Here is a 22,730-nt window from a genome sequence, read left to right as displayed (position 1 = left end):
GATTGATTGCGTTTCCTGCCACATAATGTCTATAGTTATATCAAGTGTTTGACTAGAACCATCACCTAGGGACAGCATTCATATTTTGCCTATAAATAAACTCATATTTTTTTATAAATGACAGAGCTTTTTTTTTTTTTTTTTTTATTTTGAAAACTGATGTGCACGGAAACTCTACACTGGGATACTGAGTAGCAGGAATGTCACTGACAGTTGGGGAACATGAAATTAACTTTTAGTTTGCCAAAGCTAACCATGCTTTGAACAACAAGAACCTTCTTGAAAATTACAAGCAATGCTTGTTATTTTTGTAATACTGTATAATGTCCCAGTGAATTGTCGAGAATAACACATCAAACGAAAATTACGTAGATTTAATATATTAGCAGGGGAGGTAACTCTCATTCCAAATCCGGATACAGCTGTCTCCGTCTTACGCTGAAGATTTTAGTAGGTAGAAGAAATGGCGGTGCATTTGGATGTGTATTTGTAAACAAGAAGAAAAAAAGTGTTTTGGACTTCATATAGTTGGAAACATCAGCAAAAGGTTCCGATTTTGTCATCTTACAACAATTGCCTCTTTATTTAATATGTGTATAAACGTGTCTCCTTTTTAACAAACAATGACGATTGCATAAGTCGGCGAGAATCGAGCACAAAACTGAAACACATGGACGATGGCGCCCTCGGTCCTGTGGGGGCATTCGCCAATAGTCCTGCGACTTTCATTGGCATAAAATACATCGAAAACGTTTGATCTGGCAAAGAATATATATTTTTAATTAAATTAAGTGAAAAATGGCTGAAATCGCATAACAATACCGGTATAAGTTTGCTATTTCAGTGGCCACGAAAAACAGAAGTTCATAAAGTAAGATTCCAGAGCTATGCTGTATAGAGTGTGACAGCGCGCGCGAGAGTGTTACCCGGTATTTAGTGACTGATATTACACCCGAATAGTTACGTGAAAAGCTAAGCTTAATCAGAGATTTACTTTTAGTTTGCACAGAGACAACAGCTCTGTATAGAGAGCATTTTAAAAATTACAAAATGAAAACAAAAACGAAACACCATTTACATTTCTGAAAGTTTCGGTATAAGATTATTTATGTAATCAGATGGCCATCGTGGATTTTGTTATCATTATTTCAAAGATTTGCATATTGGCTATTTCATCCAAATTTCATAAGAAGTTAAAGATTTTGCCAGATGTTTTGGGAAAGAAATCCAGATATCAGGCAAAGCTAGATATTTTGATGGAAAATATGAAAAATTTACTCAAGAAACATTTCATGTTGAAAGCATTTATTAGATTTTTCACATTATTATAGAGCACAGGTCAGGATATATTTCACTTAACTTGAAATATAGAGATTGGCTTTAAAAAGACTGATATGGCTTTTACTCGGATTATAAACATTGGCTGACTGGAATAATTTAGGTCAGGACTGAGAATATATTGAGCCAATGTTCATTTAGGAATAGGTCCTGATACAGCTATATATAGCTAGCAAAATCCCTAAAAAAAATAAAACAGCAGGGCATTCAGTTGACCCTTGGGTTTCAGCAATTTCAAATGATAATTTCTCAAAAATCTTGAGGGTTAAAACATGTCAAATAGTTTGGTTTGTTTTTGTTTAACGTCCTATTAACAGCTAGGGTCATTTAAGGACGTGCCAGGTTTTGGAGGTGGAGGAACAAAAACAAACCAAACAGTATAGTTGTCTCCAAGCTGATGACGGTTATATAATGACTAGATTTTTATTTTTAGGAGGTATGTTAGTCCCCTAGCTGACTAATGGCTGTAGTAACTACGTTTGTGGAGGGCTGGGATTTCGTCCAGACGCTCGGAGAAGGTGCCTATGGAGAGTGAGTATGAAATCCAATTGTTCAGCCACAGCTATAAGTCCATGCATTATCAGACAGATATTTGTTATAATTTGCATTTGAATTTTCTGACGTGTTTCAATATTTTTAAGTAAGTTGTTGATTCCTCCTGTTTGGAAATCAAAAGAGGATGTTTTAATCACGTCTGTCTGCCAGGTTTTGTTTCCTCACAATATCTCAGTTTTAGAGATTTAAATTGATATAGACTTACTATGTATTGGCTATTACTACATGAATCGTCTGATCTGTACCTGGAAATTTACTTTCTAGAGTGAAGTTAGCTGTAAATACTGACACACAGGAAGCCATAGCAGTGAAGATCATCAACTTAGAACGATGTCCTTCAGCAGCCGACAGCGTCCGCAAGGAGGTAAATTTAGTCTTGTACTATTATATCTGGAATCATGAGTTACTCCCCTTAACTAGTCACTGTCCCATATCTGACATAAGGAGTTGAACGATGTCCTTTTGTAATATATCTGAAATCACCAGTTGTTTCCCTTTACCTGTCACCATCACAAAGATTTGAACGATGGCATTTGGAGATTAAAAGCCCTCATATATTAAGCCATTCAGTATTTCCTATATGTAATTAACATTAATATGGGGGGAAAGCCATGCAGTTTATCGCTTGTGCTGTAAAATTCAAATGTGATGAAAAATGAAATTTTTAGTGCCCAACTGATAAACCTCCTATTAGTGTAAAATAAGTTTTCGACAGTTTTAAAACTTTCTTGAAGATTTAAGTAGGACATTGAAAAGGCCGACCAGATCTTTATGTTGTCTGTTATCTGTCAGCATGAGTTGTTTCCCTTTACCATTACAATTGCAAAAAGGCGAGTGATTTCCGAACAGTCGCAACATCAAACCAAATCTTTCCCTAGTATCTTTTGTGGGGCTATTTATGTATTCTCCTTTTGATAATTGTGTGTTCACATATCTTTCTTCTTTCCAGGTGTGTGTCCACAAAATGTTGAATCATGACAATGTCATCAAATTTTTCGGTTTCCGGAAGAATGGCAACATGCAGTATCTGTTCCTGGAATATGCAAGTGGCGGAGAGCTGTTCGATAGAATAGGTATTTATTTTAGAGGTTTAGAGGATGGCTCTGAGTAATAATTTGTGTTTTAGTTTAATCCATTATTAGAATTTGGAAACCTGTATACATTAAAAATCAAACGTGAATTTAAAGGTGATACATAGAGATTGATTTGTTTATTTATTACTCGAAGAATTTGATTTATGTAGCCATCCCTGTATTGTGTTGCTGTTTTTCAGAGCCAGATATTGGCATGTCTCAGGGAGACGCTAACAAGTACTTTAAACAACTCATGGCGGGCGTGGTAAGTGGCTCTGTTTCACGTAATAGGGAGACATGGTAATTTCTAACTCTTGGGAATGTGAATTATGACAGAAATGTGTAAATCCTTGATTTATTTCGGAAACTCTGACTGGAATGTGAATTATGACAGAAATGTAAATTCTTGATTTATTTCTGAATATCTGACTGGAATGTGAATTATGACAGAAATGTAAATTCTTGATTAATTTTTAGGTCACCTGAGACAAAGTCTCAAGTGACCTATTCTAATCCCCTTTTGTCCGTCGTCGTGCGTCGTCCGTCGTCCGTCCGTAAACAATTTACATTTTCGACTTCTTCTCCAAAACCCCTAAACCAAACTCAATGAAATTTGGCATGAAGCTTCTATGGCTAAAGGTCAACCAAAATTGTAAATTATATGGTTCCCAACCCCCAGGGGCCTGAGGGGCGGGGCTAAAAAGGGTCAAATTGACTAAAACTTCAAAAATCTTCTTCTCTACTCCCAGTCATGGTGGAATCAAACACTCTTCATAGATGGAAGGGTCTTAAGGTGCTTTACCAAAATTGTAAATTTCATGACCCAGGGGTCTAACGTTTGCCCCTGGGGAGGGGGTAAACTTTACTATAGTTTATATAGGGAAATCACATTTTTGACTTTTATTTGTTTTATTTCTTTTGGAATTCATTCTAATTTGGTAAACATTGTCAGCATGGGATGACAGTTTGATGGCATGCACATGTTGGCCCTGGTTGACCCCCAGGGGCTGATGGGCGGGGCTAAAAAGGGCCAAATTGACTGAAATTTCAAAAATCTTCTTCTCTACTCTCGGATAATAAGGAATCAAATACACTTCATAGATGGCAGGGTCTGAAGGTGCTTTACCAAAATTGTGAATTTCATGACCCCGGGGTCTCAAGTTTGCCCCTGGGGAGGGGGTAAACTTTACTATAGTTTATATAGGGAAATTACATTTTTGACTTTCATTTGTTTTATTTCTATTGGAATTCATTCTAATTTGGTTAACATTATCAGCTTGGGATGGCAGTTTGAGGGTATGCACATGTTGGCCCTGATTGACCCAGAGGGGCTGATGGGCGGGGCTAAAAATGGTCAAATTGGCTGAAATTTCAAAAATCTTCTTCTCAAGACCGAAATAAGGTAGAATCAAATACTCTTCATAGTTGGAAGGGTCTTAAGGTGCTCTACTAAAATTTATTAATTTAATGACCCTGGGGTCATAAGTTTGCCCCTGGGGAGGGGTTACATTTTACTATAGTTTATATAGGGAAATTACATTTTTGACTGATTTGTTTGATTTCTATTGGAATTCATTCTAACTTGGTTAACATTTTCAGCATGGGATGAAAGTTTGATAATATGCATATGTTGGCCCTGACTGACCCCTGAGGGCTGATGGGCGGGGCCAAAAAGGGTAAATTTAATTAACTGAAATATTTCAAATCTCAGGTGACCGTTAAGGCCCATGGGCCTCTTGTTCTGAATCTCTGACTGGAATGTAAATTATGACAGAAATGTAAATCCTTGATTTATTTCTGTAACTCTGTAACTGGAGTATGACACCATTGAAGTTGTACTTTATGTTGACAGGAGTACCTACACAGCCGCGGTGTCACACATCGAGACCTGAAGCCAGAGAATGTCCTCCTGGATGATTTTGGTATGATGTTGCACATTAATTGGATCATTAAATCTTTGAATATATTACATGGAACCAACAAAATTTTCCCAAACTGTGAAACCAGGGGGACTATAGGTTTCCTCTCCATCCGTGTTGTACGTATGTACGTATATATAAACGTGTGTACCTGTGTAAATAATGCCAAACATTGTCAGCAATGTAGCAGCTTCATTCTTTGAGGGTTTTTATTCTAACTTCACACAATTATAAAGGACCATAATATCTCGAACAGTGTTGAGTTTCAGGCATTTTGGGTCAAGGTCAAGGTCACTTACTGTGTTTAGGAGGGGTCAAAAGGGGAAATGTATTGCTTTACCAGTATGTTTGTTTAATCTACATGTACAGTTAGTTTGATCACCAGAAAGATGATAGTCAGGACCAAAACTTAGATAGTAGTGCACTTTTGATCGGTCGTTCTGTTATTTCTTTCAATTTTCTAGGCAGCGACATCTGAAAAGTGAAAGACATGAGAGAGAATTACCTTGAATAAAATCACTTCATATCTGAATTTATCTTCCCATAGAAAAAAATCTGTTCATAAGATCAGGAAAAACTATCTGTTCAAAATTAATTATTTGGTTTAGAAAAATGTTTAATTTCATACCAGACTCATAATGTGAAGATTGAGGACTGATCATAACATGTAAAATGACATCAAGTAAGATGACAATTACAAGGAAAAAATTAGCACTGCATGTATTAGAACAAAAATGTATTAATTTAGACTTGCTGATAATGTGAAACTCAAACAGCCAGTCTTTGTATTTAATAGTACTTAAAAAATAATGAAAATGTTCATTAATTATGAAACTTTTGTTTTGTTGAGAACATTCCTCAGAAACATCTATCTGGAAAGTTAACTTTACATAGATATCAGTTGCATCAGCAGTTATTGTAAAATTTTATGGACACCATATTTTACTCACAGACACACTGTTTAATGATTCACCCACTAAATTTCTTCGATCACAAATCTTAACAATGCACATATTTCACAAATCTTCTTTAAAGGCTTCTCAAGGGAGCAGAAACAAAGTGGTCTTTATATAAAAAAGATGTCTTTGAACCAAAAATTTGACCTGTATAGAAGTGTAGCTGGTTCTCAGAAATATGTATATAAACATCAGCATTAAATGCTTTGTTCTTCACATGTTATGAATGTTAAGGCTATTTTTCCTTTATATTCACAGATAATTTGAGGATATCTGACTTTGGTCTTGCTACTGTGTTTCGTTACCAAGGCAATGAACGTCTACTAGAGAGATGCTGTGGTACGGTGCCTTATGTAGCCCCGGAGGTGATTAGTCGTAAGCCATACCATGCAGAGCCGGCAGATGTGTGGTCATGTGCTATCATACTTGTAGCTCTCCTGGCTGGAGGTAGGTTTACACAGATTTTGTTTCACATGTAGTCCCTCTAAGCCTTCGTAAAGACTTACCAGATGCATAACATTGCTAAGAAATACAACATTGTGACTATCCTGTACTGTCACGGTTGTGTCAAGATACTTGATGACCATATTTGGTCTTGATGGCTTGTAATAGGCCTTCTCTATGTTCAGTGTTTGTTTGTTTGTTTACTGGGTTTATCGCCCCATGAACAACCAGTGTCATTTTGAGGCGGAATCTCCTTGTAGTAGTTGATGACTACCTCACTGAACAACATATGGGAAGCCAATCACTTGCCATTTAAAACAATTAGGGTGAAGTGTCTTGCAAAGGCACAACCATGATGACACAGACAACCCCTTCCTCAGCCTGTCGAGGAACACAAACCAACACAGGTAGGCGTCGTCGAACCATGTACCTCAGATTGTTGTTAAGTGAGGTAGTCCTCAGCTACTACAAGGATACCCTGCAGCAAAATTACTATTGACTTTGTGATAACCAACCAAGCAAGCAATGTCTGGCAAATAGAATTGTTATCAAGAGTCCATTATCCTAAAAAAATTCAGCTGCTTTTGCTGAAATCCAATTAAATGGTTTAGGTGGTAGAATTTTTCTGCAAAAAGCGAATGCATTCTAAAAATAACTTTTTAAATAATAAAATTTAAACTTTCCGTTTCATGTGTCATAGAATGTATGTCTACACCTATACCTTGTTTGGTGTAAACATTCGGAAACCTAGTAGTAATTTAGTTACAGACATGTATAACATTACACATAAGTCTGCTAATTCCATGGCCAGCCTCTGTCCCGAGCTGTGCCTGTTGTTCATCTTTTTAGGTTTAAACTATTTTGACTGGTTATGTCAATGTGCGTTTTCCATCATTTGGATAGAAAACACATTTAAATTAAGATATTGTTGGTTTGCCATTTCCCGACCCAGAATTTTGAGGTTGGGTCGGTACTTAGAACGTTTTCCGACATACCTGACCATATGCATACAGGCATACAGGTGACAATATATAAACAGGTCAATCAACTTTTTTTATGAATCCAACATTGAATTAACAAACATTTCGTGGCCATATTTGTAATGTAAATCACATGATTATAAGTCAAATCAGTAATTATTTTCAGCCCACAAGAGTATCTGTGATTTGTTGATATTACATGTTTTGCAGTTGTGAATTAAATGAAGTTCAAACTTACAGTTTATTTGTACGAGAGTTACCTCCCTTAAATTATTTTGATGATTAAATAATTATCATTATCTGATTAGTTGGAATTTTGTGAGTTTAAATTCTTTACATGTCATTGAAGTTATAACCAAATCAGAGTTATCTGTACTTTGATTTATTTAAAAAGCGTTTCATATAACGAAGTGAAAAGTAGCATACACCCTTAACGTATTGTTGACATTACAGAGTTGCCTTGGGATGAGCCAAACTATGGCTGCCAAGAGTACAGTGACTGGAAGGACTGTCGGATCACTGTCCCTCCTTGGAGTAAGATCGACAACCTGGCTCTGTGTAAGTAGTACCCTGGGTATTATGATATTTGGTACTGCTCTATTTGTGTAATATGAAGGGTAAATTTGATGCATGTTGATACGTCTCGTATGTAGTTCCTTGTCACTACCGTAGTACTCATTTTGAAAATGTGACTCATCCCGAATTTCACTAAGTTTGCATGGCAGGTGTTAAGTTGAAGAAGACTCATGCTCTCCTGGAATGCCTGGTCTTATTGGACCTCTACTGCTGAAATTAGGGGGACTATAGGTGTCCTCTCCATTGGTCATGCATGTACATATGTACATTACACCAAAGTTTGTTTGTGTTTTTTTTATTTCTTGAGAGTTTTTGATCAAACATCACAGAATCACCAGTGACTGAAGGGTGATTTTAGATTGATTGACATTTAGCAATCATTTTGGGGCCACAATAGCTCATTCGGTTAGAGTACGGGGACACATAACCTCCTAGGTGTAGGTTTGACCCTCCGTACCCATGTCTGTCAGTGTTTTTTGGAAAGCTCAGAAACGGGCCTGTCTGTGCTGTCATTGTTGTGTCCTTGGGCAAGACACTTTACTCCAATTGCTCTTGATGCCGTGCAGCGGGCCTCCTGTATGTTGATCAGTAAAGTAGTCACCAACTGCTACAAGGATACCCCACCTCAAAATGACCCTGGCTGTTCATAGGCCAAAAAACAAATGTTGAGAGTGAGACCCAGATATGTTAGGATCTAATCTTCATCAGTATGATTTATATTAGTGTACTACTGGACTTATATAAAAAAAAATTGACAGTTTGTAAATGTTCTAGCATCATTTTCTTCTAACATTCACAGTTGCATCATTTGAATGTACTTGAGATTTTAGTATGTTTCACGATGTCAGACTCCGGTCACTACAGAGATTTTAGTATGTTTCACGATGTCAGACTCCGGTCACTGCGAAAAAAAACAATATTTAAGTTCATGTTAGTAATTTGTTATAAGGCCCCTTTTGATGAAACCAGGGATGAGGGTTTGTGGTAGGGGGATGGAGGGGCACCTTTCTCAGCCATGCTTCAAGGTATGTTGGTTAAATTGCATGTAACGTCAGTATGAGTAGCTACAGATCAAGGTCCCTTTGTCTTGTTAACACTATGAGACTTACAGTGGGGAATGTAGTGTTGTAGGTGAATGTGTAATTACTTCCCTTTATTTCTGTGATTGTAGCTTTACTGCGGAAGTTGTTGGTGGAGAATGCTTCAAAGCGATTTACAGTCCGTCAAATCAAGGGTCATCAGTGGTTCAACAAAAACTTTAACAAGACACATAAAGGTAGGTTGTATTAGGAGGGAGCTGTACTGTGTGTACATTCACTACCTGAGGATATTGCATTCATAAAACTATAAATGCAGTGAGATTGATGTCATTTAAACTTTTCTCCTCTCCTTTCATATATAACGTAAAAACTTCAAAAAAAGTTAAAATTTAGATAATTATAATGATGTGTTGCCATTTACAATAAATCAACTTTAATACCACAGATTTGAATATGTATAGGTAAAAAATTTAATATATATTCATTAAAATTATATTATTAGTTAAAACCATTAATGACAGTATGAATGCAATGTAGTTACAAACCATATTCATCTAGAATGAAATCATCTTTGGTAATAAATCCACTCAAACCAGTTGCCCTAAAATTGCTAAATTGGTAACATGGATGGTAGTTAAAAACATAATATATGTGAAGAAAAATATAAGAAAATACTTAAACCATGAGCACATTTGAGTAGGAAAGAGGTCAACAAAGAAAAAGAAAAAAATTGCTGATACCGTGTTTATGATTTATTCAGGGTCATGGGGTCGTCTACCATCAGGATCACCCAGCGATTCTCCTTGTGGTACAGGTCCTTTCAAGCGAGTGTGTTCTGGATTGTCTCCCCCTGGACACAGTACAGATAGGTATGATATCGTACAGGTCATATTCACTGTGGCAGTGTACAATACAGAAACATGGCACCTCTTTATTGCTGTCGATCAAGCTGTAATATAAAATACTAAAAATATGCAAATTACATCACTACCCACAATTCCTCGGACTGTAATGGAAGTCATGTAAACAATTTAACTGAACCAGCTCAATGAAGAAGTTGTAAAAGAATAGCTGTCACTAATGTTTTTGAAAACTTAGCAGGTGTCCCTGATGATTTTGAAAACTTAGCAGGTGCCCCTGATGATTTTGAAAATAGCAGGTGTCGCTGATGATTTTGAAAAAAACTCCACAAGTGTTGTTGATGATTTTGAAAATTTAATAGGTGTTGTTGATTATTTCAAAAACTTGACAGGCATCGTTGATGATTTTTGAAGTGAAAGAATTATTTTAATAGATGATATTAATATGTTTACTTTTCCTCTCTCCTACTTCTCAGCCAAATTCATGCTATGTCAGTAGAGACAATATATCCTCCTGTCTTCAGCAAACATTTTGCCTTTCCTACAGTTATCCTTATAAAATCAACATAAATTTTAAAGGTCTGATACTAGTGGTGGGCTGTTGATCGAAAATAATAGAAAATTAATCAAACAAAATTATAAAACCGATCATCAAAGACAATTTTGAAAAGACATTTAATCAGAATCTGAAGTGTTTGTAAATCTTTGGCTTCATATATTTTTGTAATGTCACTGAACCAAGAAGTATTTGATTACCGATATTTTCAGTGGTCATTCACAAGTGATTAAGGAGATTTATATATATCAACAACCATTAAATGCTTAATTTGTGTTCAGTATTATAAATATTGATAAGAAAAGCTAAGCCACGAAATAAATGTACTTGAGATGTACATAAACTTTCTACAAAAGGGCAATTATGTTCTAAATTTAGAAAACCATTTATAGTCTTTAATTGATTAATTTCGAGATTCTGATTATAGCTTCTGAAAGTGAAACTATTCCTTTCACTTTCTGATACTATACCTGGTATCAGAGATGACTGAACCAACAGCTCCACTTTGTTTTCATCAAATGACAGAAGTACAATATAGTATACAAATATATCTGATAGGTACTGATACAATCAGCCTCATGCAGTAGAACATTGGCCGATTACCAGTACCGAAGGTCAAATATTCTGGACTATTGCACAGACATCCACGATATACTTGTTTTATTACATAAGCAGTAAAACAGCTATAATTACTGACATTTCAACTTTCCTGTAGGCCTAGAAGTCACCATGACTCTTGTCGACATTGTTAACATCAGAGTGACTTAGACGCTTGAAAGGGTAGGATGAAATTCCAAAACAGGCGTTCAATAGTTCGCATGTGACCAAATTCCAAAGCGTCACAGGTGTTCAATAGTTACCACGTGACCGTGCAATAGTTATTTTAGCCGTGCAATAGTTAAAAATATAGCTGATGTGTATAGTTAAGGAAAATCAAATATAATATGTAATAATGTGTTTTATTAACCTACAGTGATATTATGCGAGTGTCGTCGTCTCAGCCTGATCCTCAGCAGCTTCCAGATAATACAGGAGATGGTGGTCAATCCTCCGTGGACGCCATCTTTAGCTTCTCACAGCCGGTCCACCCGGAGAATATGTTCCTTAGCAGTCAGTTCCAGGGCACACCAGGGTGTTCACAGGTTAGTGGAGAGCTGTGGTAAATAGATGTATGTATGGTAGGCTGTTATGTTATATCAACGTCTTTAAACAATGATTTCAGTTGATTTGAGTCGTCACAAAGGAACAAGAGCATGTTTACTGTGACAAGTCTAATCGTCATGAAGGATACGGGAGCACTTTTTTGTTGAAATGTGTAGTCATCGTGAGTACGGAAACAGTTAACTTTGCAGTGTTCACCCTGGACCCAAAAATCATGGGCCATTTTGACAAGATTTCAGAAATTGTATCGGCCAAAACATAGAAAATAGAAGATTTGTGGGCTTTGGTGACCCATGGCCCCCTCCAGAGTTATCCCTGCTTTGTAAGAGGTTTAGTTTATTTATCATCCTTTTAATATACCTCTAACTTTATAAAAGGAAGTGAGTGTATAATTATGTGTACATATGTGCACTCATCTGTGTGCACAGTTTCTCACATACTTCACAGGGTTATCCCCTGGTTGCTAGGGAAAACATAAATCATTGTCACACAGGGGGGTAAAGACAGCTGACACTCGCTATATGACACTGCTCACAATATCGTAACATCATCATTTACGACATCTTAAACTGATGTCATCAGTTTCGACGCTTATTCTAAGGAGCATTGTAGATGACGCCATGAAAAACTTTCATAAAAACTTACATTTGTTTGCAAGTATGTGAAAAATAATTAAACATGTTCTGTGAACAAGGATATCTCAACCCTCGTGTAAGAGTTTGGCTAGCCATCTTCTTACACTCCGGTTGAGATATCCCTGTCCACGGAACTGACCCATGTAAGATTCTTTTAATGTCATGTATCCCTGATGGATTTGTGAGCACATTTTCTGCTTTTTAAAATATTGCTCTGACAAATGACTTGTGGTAAACGTATATATCAAAGTTTTATGCCTGTAATTTATTGATTACCTTGTAATGTATATGTTAGTTTTTATTACATCTTTTATAAATCTCCTGTAATCATAATAAAATCTTAAGTTAAAATTCCTTTCTTTAAAAAAATGGTAATAGATATTACAGTTTATATGAAATAGATTAAACTTAAAAAGTCTTTCTGTTGCTACAGACACCGCTACAGAAGATGGTGCGGAGGATGACCAGGTTTTTTGTACGGGCAGACAAGGATGATAGTATGGCCGAACTGGAAAGGGTCCTCCAACAGCTCGGATACAACTACAAACGTAACTCGCGGGGCATGGTAGGTATCAAGGGAGATAACTACTCCTATAACATAAGAGGTCACTGATGGTATTGTGCATATTGCGACATCTTATTTCCCAAGCACTATTTCATTGATGTGCGTTTTGCAGGGTGGAAAGAAAGATTTCATTTTATCTCTATTAATGGCTTAAACGTTGATGACAAATATGTTTACTTACAGTTTATGCATTAAATATCTGATTTGAATGTTCCAATCAGTGCAAGATAGCATCTAAATAATTATTTATCATGAAAGAAATTCCCAGGTGCAGTCCATGGTTAAGTTGACCTAGCTTTCAAACATGGCGGTTTATACAAAATATTGAAATATGAACATCGATGGCTATTGGGAAGTTAGAGGTTACGTGGCACCTATCGCCATGTCAACTTCTAATATTGTTGGTGTATGAGTATTATGACTCTGCAATTTTTACTTATTTTCCCAGAGTTTGTGTGTGTTATCATTATAAGTTCCATTCTCAGAAATGAGGAAGTACAAATATATCACAAAATACGTGTACAGTCAAACCTATCTATAAAGACCGCCCAAGGGGAGTCAGAAAAACGGTTACTATAGACAGGTTACCTTTAGGCCAAACAAAATTAATGTCTTGTTTCTCAGGCACATTTTTCCAAAAAAGGATGAGGGAGGGAGGCTTTTTTTTTTTTTTTTTTACTACCTAAAAATGTGATGAGGGAGGGACTTTTTTATTTTTTTCTCTCAGTCACATAATGATACATATACATGAATCATGTGATTTGAAATTGTGTCAATTGTTAAATGCATAAAATGAATAAAGAAACCTTAATTTTAAACTATTGTCTTTATTTTCTGGTATTAAACTTGCAATTTAAATTGAAAACAATTGAAATACAATTTTATGTTCAATGTTCACCAGATGTACACAAGTGATCAGGAACTCCCTATGTTTTAAGATTTGGTTCTTACATAATGTCCAAACAGTTTTGTTGCTTCGTTTACCTTCAAAGACATCGATCATTACTTTATCAAAAACATCAGCTTTCCGTTTGCCGATCGCGGCCGACACATCATGATCCGTGAATTTTGGCGGAAACGACCAGTCGTCGGGACCAAGCGATCCATCGCGCAGACCCTTGTAAAGTTCGCCAAACGAACAAGTGTCGCTATAATTCGATATGATTGTCCAGGGTAAAATAACACTGCCAGAAAAAGACATTTGAATGGAAATCATTGCTACCATGTGCAATCGAAAAATCAAGCTTCTAAAAGATAAACAAACGTTTCAATGATCTGATTTGGGAGATTCTAAAACACGGATCGGGCAAGTTCCGGATATTGCGGCAATCAACGTCGGATTTTTTTCCGGAATTTATTTTTCGGCGCGGACGTTTTTATTTTTTTGATTTCAATAAAAAGTGAGTGGTGCGGGGGGTTCATATTGGATGCGGGCGGGCCTGAGAAACAAGAAATTAATTGTATTTGGCCTTATAGACAGGTCAAAATTATCGCACTAACCAGTTTACGTGAAACTGCCATAAAGAACTTATCATTGAACAAGGCATGTAGTAACGAGAAATTAAAATCACATGAAAAAAATTGAAGCTGTGCAGAAATTCATAATCGTAATCAATAAACAAGAGATACCAGAGTGATCTTGGCACCCACCATTGAATGATCTTCATGGTGTCTATGTACAGTATGACTGATGACATTCTATAAATTGGAAATAGCAATTCTTACTTCAACTGTCAGCTATCTTGTTTTCTGGATCAGACTCAATATAATTTAAAAAACAACTAGGTACCAAGAAGAACCTACATATGAAGTTTTAGAAAAATCCTTCGAGTACTTCTAAAGAAGTAGCCAAAACAAGGATGAAGATGGGCTTTAAAAAATAATAATAGCAAGAAAGGTAGTTAAGTGAAATTGTAAGTACAATGTATTAGATATCACATTTGATGATTTTTTGATATTCAGGCAACAGTGAGTGCCCATGACCGGAGGAAGATGTCTCTTGTGTTTAAAGCCTGTCTTCTAGAGATGGGAGAAAACCTGCTCATGGACTTTAGGCTCTCCAAGGTAAGAGATTTCTGTCTTAATCTAGAGAGAAACTCGTAAAACTGTAGTATTGGCTCTCCAAGGTAAGAGATTCCTATCTTAATCTAGAGAGAAACTCGTAAAACTGTAGTATTGGCTCTCCAAGGTAAGAGATTTCTGTCTTAATCTAGAGAGAAACTTGTAAAATTATGGAATTGGCTCTCCAAGGTAAGAGATTCCTATCTTAATCTGGAGAGAAACTCATAAAACTGTAGAATTGGCTCTCCAAGGTAAGAGATTCCTATCTTAATCTAGAGAGAAACTCATAAAACTGTAGAATTGGCTCTCCAAGGTAAGAGATTCCTATCTTAATCTAGAGAGAAACTCATAAAACTGTAGAATTGGCTCTCCAAGGTAAGAGATTCCTATCTTAATCTAGAGAGAAACTCATAAAACTGTAGAATTGGCTCTCCAAGGTAAGAGATTCCTATCTTAATCTAGAGAGAAACTCATAAAACTGTAGAATTGGCTCTCCAAGGTAAGAGATTCCTATCTTAATCTAGAGATAAACTCATAAAACTGTAGAATTGGCTCTCCAAGGTAAGAGATTCCTATCTTAATCTAGAGAGAAACTCATAAAACTGTAGAATTGGCTCTCCAAGGTAAGAGATTCCTATCTTAATCTAGAGAGAAACTCATAAAACTGTAGAATTGGCTCTCCAAGGTAAGAGATTCCTATCTTAATCTAGAGAGAAACTTGTAAAATTATGGAATTGGCTCTCCAAGGTAAGAGATTTCTGTCTTAATCCAGAGAGAAACTCATAAAACTGTAGAATTGGCTCTCCAAGGTAAGAGATTTCTGTCTTAATCTAGAGAGAAACTCATAAAACTGTAGAATTGGCTCTCCAAGGTAAGAGATTCCTATCTTAATCTGGAGAGAAACTCATAAAACTGTAGAATTGGCTCTCCAAGGTAAGAGATTCCTATCTTAATCTAGAGATAAACTGGTAAAATTATGGAATTGGCTCTCCTAGGTAAGAGATTCCTATCTTAATCTAGAGATAAACTGGTAAAATTATGGAATTGGCTCTCCAAGGTAAGAGATTCCTATCTTAATCTAGAGAGAAACTGGTAAAACTGTAGAATTGGCTCTCCAAGGTAAGATATTCCTATCTTAATCTAGAGATAAACTGGTAAAATTATGGAATTGGCTCTCCAAGGTAAGAGATTCCTATCTTAATCTAGAGAGAAACTCGTAAAACTGTAGAATTGGCTCTCCAAGGTAAGAGATTCCTATCTTAATCTAGAGATAAACTGGTAAAACTGTAGAATTGGCTCTCCAAGGTAAGAGATTCCTATCTTAATCTAGAGAGAAACTCATAAAACTGTAGAATTGGCTCTCCAAGGTAAGAGATTCCTATCTTAATCTAGAGAGAAACTCATAAAACTGTAGTATTGGCTCTCCAAGGTAAGAGATTCCTATCTTAATCTAGAGATAAACTGGTAAAATTATGGAATTGGCTCTCCTAGGTAAGAGATTCCTATCTTAATCTAGAGATAAACTGGTAAAATTATGGAATTGGCTCTCCAAGGTAAGAGATTCCTATCTTAATCTAGAGAGAAACTGGTAAAACTGTAGAATTGGCTCTCCAAGGTAAGATATTCCTATCTTAATCTAGAGAGAAACTGGTAAAATTATGGAATTGGCTCTCCAAGGTAAGAGATTCCTATCTTAATCTAGAGAGAAACTCGTAAAACTGTAGAATTGGCTCTCCAAGGTAAGAGATTCCTATCTTAATCTAGAGATAAACTGGTAAAACTGTAGAATTGGCTCTCCATGGTAAGATATTCCTATCTTAATCTAGAGAGAAACTGGTAAAACTGTAGAATTGGCTCTCCAAGGTAAGAGATTCCTATCTTAATCTAGAGAGAAACTCATAAAACTGTAGAATTGGCTCTCCAAGGTAAGAGATTCCTATCTTAATCTAGAGAGAAACTCATAAAACTGTAGAATTGGCTCTCCAAGGTAAGAGATTCCTTTCTTAATCTAGAGAGAAACTCATAAAACTTTAGAATTGGCTCTCCAAGGTAAGAGATTCCTATCTTAATCTAGAGAGAAATTGGTAAAACTGTAGAATTGGCTCTCCAAGGTAAGATATTCCTATCTTAATCTAGAGAGAAACTCATAAAACTGTAGAATTGGCTCTCCAAGGTAAGAGATTTCTGTCTTAATCTAGAGAGAAACTCATAAAACTGTAGAATTGGCTCTCCAAGGTAAGAGATTTCTGTCTTAATCTAGAGAGAAACTCATAAAACTGTAGAATTGGCTCTCCAAGGTAAGAGATTCCTATCTTAATCTGGAGAGAAACTCATAAAACTGTAGAATTGGCTCTCCAAGGTAAGAGATTCCTATCTTAATCTAGAGAGAAACTCATAAAACTGTAGAATTGGCTCTCCAAGGTAAGAGATTTCTGTCTTAATCTAGAGAGAAACTCATAAAACTGTAGAATTGGCTCTCCAAGGTAAGAGATTCCTATCTTAATCTGGAGAGAAACTCATAAAACTGTAGAATTGGCTCTCCAAGGTAAGAGATTCCTATCTTAATCTAGAGAGAAACTCATAAAACTGTAGTATTGGCTCTCCAAGGTAAGAGATTCCTATCTTAATCTAGAGATAAACTGGTAAAATTATGGAATTGGCTCTCCTAGGTAAGAGATTCCTATCTTAATCTAGAGATAAACTGGTAAAATTATGGAATTGGCTCTCCAAGGTAAGAGATTCCTATCTTAATCTAGAGAGAAACTGGTAAAACTGTAGAATTGGCTCTCCAAGGTAAGATATTCCTATCTTAATCTAGAGAGAAACTGGTAAAATTATGGAATTGGCTCTCCAAGGTAAGAGATTCCTATCTTAATCTAGAGAGAAACTCGTAAAACTGTAGAATTGGCTCTCCAAGGTAAGAGATTCCTATCTTAATCTAGAGATAAACTGGTAAAACTGTAGAATTGGCTCTCCATGGTAAGATATTCCTATCTTAATCTAGAGAGAAACTGGTAAAACTGTAGAATTGGCTCTCCAAGGTAAGAGATTCCTATCTTAATCTAGAGAGAAACTCATAAAACTGTAGAATTGGCTCTCCAAGGTAAGAGATTCCTATCTTAATCTAGAGAGAAACTCATAAAACTGTAGAATTGGCTCTCCAAGGTAAGAGATTCCTTTCTTAATCTAGAGAGAAACTCATAAAACTTTAGAATTGGCTCTCCAAGGTAAGAGATTCCTATCTTAATCTAGAGAGAAATTGGTAAAACTGTAGAATTGGCTCTCCAAGGTAAGATATTCCTATCTTAATCTAGAGAGAAACTCATAAAACTGTAGAATTGGCTCTCCAAGGTAAGAGATTTCTGTCTTAATCTAGAGAGAAACTCATAAAACTGTAGAATTGGCTCTCCAAGGTAAGAGATTTCTGTCTTAATCTAGAGAGAAACTCATAAAACTGTAGAATTGGCTCTCCAAGGTAAGAGATTCCTATCTTAATCTGGAGAGAAACTCATAAAACTGTAGAATTGGCTCTCCAAGGTAAGAGATTCCTATCTTAATCTAGAGAGAAACTCATAAAACTGTAGAATTGGCTCTCCAAGGTAAGAGATTTCTGTCTTAATCTAGAGAGAAACTCATAAAACTGTAGAATTGGCTCTCCAAGGTAAGAGATTCCTATCTTAATCTAGAGAGAAACTCATAAAACTGTAGAATTGGCTCTCCAAGGTAAGAGATTCCTATCTTAATCTAGAGAGAAACTCATAAAACTGTAGAATTGGCTCTCAAAGATAAGAGATTCCTATCTTAATCTAGAGAGAAACTCATAAAACTGTAGAATTGGCTCTCCAAGGTAAGAGATTCCTATCTTAATCTAGAGAGAAACTCATAAAACTGTAGAATTGGCTCTCCAAGGTAAGAGATTCCTATCTTAATCTAGAGAGAAACTCATAAAACTGTAGAATTGGCTCTCCAAGGTAAGAGCTTCCTATCTTAATCTAGAGAGGAACTTGTAAAACTGTAGAATTGGCTCTCCAAGGTAAGAGATTCCTATCTTAATCTAGAGAGGAACTTGTAAAATTACAGAATTGTCCACTGAATTCATCTACATGTTGTTATATATAATGTGAAATGGTAGACTTGCTTTCGTTGATGAATCCATGCATGTGAAAAATGGTCAGCAATGCTGAAATATTTATGTTTACTTTGTAGGGAGATGGACTCGAGTTCAAGCGACATTTCATCAAGATAAAAGAACAGATGAAGTCGGTCATAAGTAAGATGCCTCCTGCTTACCCTCTGGTTCCATCCCAAGTCAGCCAACTCGATGCACACTGACACAAACATGTTGTCAACTTTTGGTAACTGGATGGCAAAAATAATCAGGTGTTCATCTGACAGTGCAGGACAATGTCGTGGTAGATTGGATTTATTATCAGACGGATGATTTCGTGAACAAATGACAGCGTGAAGGTTGTGAATGAAATATTTCTTTGAAAAGGAGTTTGTGTGAATATTTGCAAGGTGTTTACATGAGCACATTGATGAAAAAATGCTATTAGATATAAAGGATGCTATGTGAAATATGAACTCCATTTATTTGTTCTGGAAACAAAATGGTGAATGTTTATGTCTGAAAAATAGAATACTCATGGAAAAAGTCTGCATGAATTCATGTGTGTATGTGATTCTAAGAAGTACTTGGAATTTAACTTTCTTTCATTATGAATCAACAACCCCCCCCCCCCCACACGCACACATACAAAACTTAAAACGTTGATACTGTGAATGTTGCTCCCTGCAGAATTTCCATGCCTGCAATATAAGAACTCTGATTTTCCAATTCTATAGCTTGATGTAGGTAATGATTCCACAGTGAGGGTCATGTCGTATACAGTTTGATCAGGAGTACGAAACACAAGGCTGTTCAAGGTAAATCAAAGTGATTGTATGTTGCCGAGCTTATATTATCTATAAGTTCTGATGAGCTTTCAATCCATTATATCACCGGTAAATTGATAAAAGTACTAAAGAAATTCTGCAGAATATATCACTTAAATTCTGCCTGCTTGGACAATTCTGTCAAAGTAATATCCGAGTAATAATTTGAATGAACTGGTATGGAGTCACCTGCCCGACCTTGTAGGTTTTCTCTGGGTACTCTGGTTTCTTCCCACAATAAGACACCTTATGTGCTTCCATCCGGGCCAACAAGTGTGATTACAATTGATTGATATAACTCGTTTCAAGTTTCAACGGTTTTCTGAATATGATTAAGTTTATATCTGCAGAATTCATAGCAGCATATATATATGCTCAGCAACATGGGGCATGCAGTCTTTTGAAGTCGTTGAGTTTTGCTTTGTGGACTTGAATCTTGGGTCTTGGAAAAGATGTGATTCATTGATTCATGTTGATAAACCAGTAAGTAATTATGCAGGGACATGAGTCTTTAGAAAAGTACTTTCAATGCATGTTAGAACAATTCTCTGTTATTTCAAGGTAAATCTCATTTTGTTTTTGGACGAATCAATGCTGAAATTACATATGAAACATGTGAGGCATCAGATGTTTCAAAATTAATTTGATACTGTAAAATGTGTTAATCTTTTTGAAAGTACTTTGAAAAATTGAATTCGGTAGTTGAAAATGCCTTGAATGCCATCATCTGTATACCATGTGATCCTTCTCCCCCCAATGTGGTTATTTATATGAAGGTAGAATACTTTTGTTCCTTATACATTCCCAAGGCATGCCTGATTTTTAATTCTATTGGCAAACATGATATTGATGTGCTGGTGGAAGGGCGGCAAAATTACTTGATTGGGTCCCTAATATGCGCACACAATTTCGGCACATGCTGATTGCCGTAAATTCCTGCCGGTTTGGAAGCACCGGCAAACAAGATGACAACATGTTCAACCGAAAGATTAGATTAAGTGAGAAGTTAAAGAATTTGAACTTGTTTTGAGTCTATGTCAGGCTATTTTAGTCATATATATTGCAAAATAAGTTGATTTCAAATGTTCTGCAGCGTTTGATGTTTACAATGCTTTTGAAATATGTTTATTCATATATAAATATATAAAATAAATAAAAAAAATATTTTGGTCTATGTCAGCCATATTGCAACTGAGCCACTTCTTGAATGTGCCTACCGGTGGCAGGTTCAAAATCGGCAAAGCTAGAATCAGTTCACCCTATAATGTCTGGTACCTCCATATCCACAATGCATACATTGTACATATACAATAGAATCTTGGAAAAGGAAAAGATAACTCTTTATAGTACTTGTGTTATATTGTTAATTTGTGCAGATATTAACAGGAAGTTAACTCTACAATACATTTTATTTTTCTCACTTATTTGAAAATACACAAGATATTGTTTATAATGTTGGAGAGTATATATAGTTTGTAGATGGTAGTGCAAGATGATGCGAGTTGTCATTATGTCATACTAGAAAATAGAGGAACCAGCAAGTTTACTCTGTAATTTCTTGATTAATATTGTATAAAATTGTAGTACATTGAATATGAAGTACAAATGAATTCAGGATTATATGTTGTATTTTCACAGATTTTTGTGCATGTTTGTTAAGTGTGAGAAATTTTAATCAGAAGTATGTAAGATACAGTATTGGTGCTATATAAAGAAATAAACCTTATTGAACGATTCTCAGAATTTTGTTATCTGTGAAAATAAATTTCCTACTGCCCTAAATCTATGCTGAGCAGAATTGTAAAATTCAGAACTTCTTTAAGTATATGTATTTCATCAACCTATCTTTGGAAAAAAATTATTTGAAGCCACTCTATAAATTACTTTTTGTCTTCTAGATCTAATAAAAATGATCAGGCTCTACCTCTGGAATATAAAGAGTCTAGCTAAAAAGAAATGTTTTTGTTTGTCATAATTTATTTTTATGTATGAACATTTTCAGTATTAATATTTTCCTTCATATATAAACACATGTGTCAGTTAACTTTGGCAAAACCAGCTATACATGTACGGTATTAGTATTTTAAGAATCTTGGATAAACCAGCAATTTCAGTATTTTAAGAATCTGGGATAGTTTCTCCCATGTATATTAGTTTAATTATATACTAAGCAATCTTCTATGTTATTCATGGCAGCATTGATGAATTTTAATCAATATGAAATTTTAATACATTTGCAGTTTGACATAATTTATCTGGGGATTTTACTTCAGAGTGTATCTTTCCATGGTAACAATAGATTGTGTGTAAATACAGAAAAGGGAGATATTGACAGCAGATTAAACAGGACTACATCCAGACAACAAAAAAACTTCTCACTGCTTCAGGCATTTGTGCTGGTACTGCTGTTTTATCTACTGTTAATACTGTTACATAATCAACATTATATGGCTGTAGACACAGTATAATCCTAAGGGGATAATATATTGATCCATTATGTGGCTACTTCCTGTGCTTTTGGCATTATCACAGATGTTTTACATTTGACATTCAAGACAAAACTCAAGGCTATTATTCTTTAATAGAAATTGTATACGATGTCCTGCCTTTAGAAAACCCAATATTTGCATTGTACTATTTTGTATCAAAACTTCTAATGGCTAGTTATATATATAATGATTTATAACAGTATCTGGTGTAGGGAACTTTATTTCTCATAATCAAAATACTATGTACCTAGTTTTCTGTAGAATACTTTCAATTAGGGTCCAGTATTCGAGATACAACTGTCCTATATTAAACATTGTCTTTCTGTCCGTCTTTCTCTCCATCCACAAATTTTACTACAAACTGTAACTTTGGTATTTATTGACCAATTAACATGAAACTTTGTAAAGATTATCAGTTCACAAAAATTCAGATAAAAAGTCAAGGTTATTAGATCCAAGGTCAAGGTAAAATTTAGCATCTTTTCACTGATGAACATTTTGTTATGACATGATGAAGAAAAGTTGTTTAGAATTAGGTCATTTGTTCAGTTACCTTGGATCTTCAACCTGAGGTGATGTCGCCAGTG

General features: G+C 35.6%; 1 protein-coding gene across 1 annotated transcript; it reads left to right on the top strand.

Moving 5' to 3' along the window:
• The first annotated feature begins 459 nt into the window (after window positions 1-459).
• On the top strand, window positions 460-21,389 carry LOC117340920 (serine/threonine-protein kinase Chk1-like). Its single transcript, XM_033902703.1, has 14 exons — window positions 460-547; window positions 1,772-1,869; window positions 2,158-2,257; window positions 2,843-2,966; window positions 3,167-3,231; window positions 4,819-4,888; window positions 6,100-6,288; window positions 7,719-7,823; window positions 9,013-9,117; window positions 9,642-9,750; window positions 11,271-11,439; window positions 12,527-12,658; window positions 14,621-14,722; window positions 18,926-21,389. The coding sequence occupies exons 2-14, from the start codon at window positions 1,799-1,801 to the stop codon at window positions 19,049-19,051; spliced, it is 1,467 nt and encodes a 488-aa protein (XP_033758594.1). The 5' UTR covers window positions 460-547; window positions 1,772-1,798; the 3' UTR covers window positions 19,052-21,389.
• Window positions 21,390-22,730: the final 1,341 nt, after the last annotated feature.

This window comes from Pecten maximus, chromosome 13 (assembly GCF_902652985.1).
Source record: "Pecten maximus chromosome 13, xPecMax1.1, whole genome shotgun sequence".
Taxonomy (NCBI): Eukaryota; Metazoa; Mollusca; class Bivalvia; order Pectinida; family Pectinidae; genus Pecten; species Pecten maximus.
The sequence above is the reverse complement of the archived record's forward strand: the minus strand, read 5'-3'. Positions and strand labels throughout refer to the sequence as shown.

Excerpts from the sequence above, each read along its gene's own strand:
- LOC117340920 (XM_033902703.1), top strand. The coding sequence starts at position 1,799 with ATGGCTGTAGTAACTACGTTTGTGGAGGGCTGGGATTTCGTCCAGACG. Across the intron at positions 7,824-9,012 it reads GATCGACAACCTGGCTCTGT|CTTTACTGCGGAAGTTGTTG; the intron begins GTAAGTAGTACC and ends CTGTGATTGTAG. Across the intron at positions 12,659-14,620 it reads AACGTAACTCGCGGGGCATG|GCAACAGTGAGTGCCCATGA; the intron begins GTAGGTATCAAG and ends TTTGATATTCAG.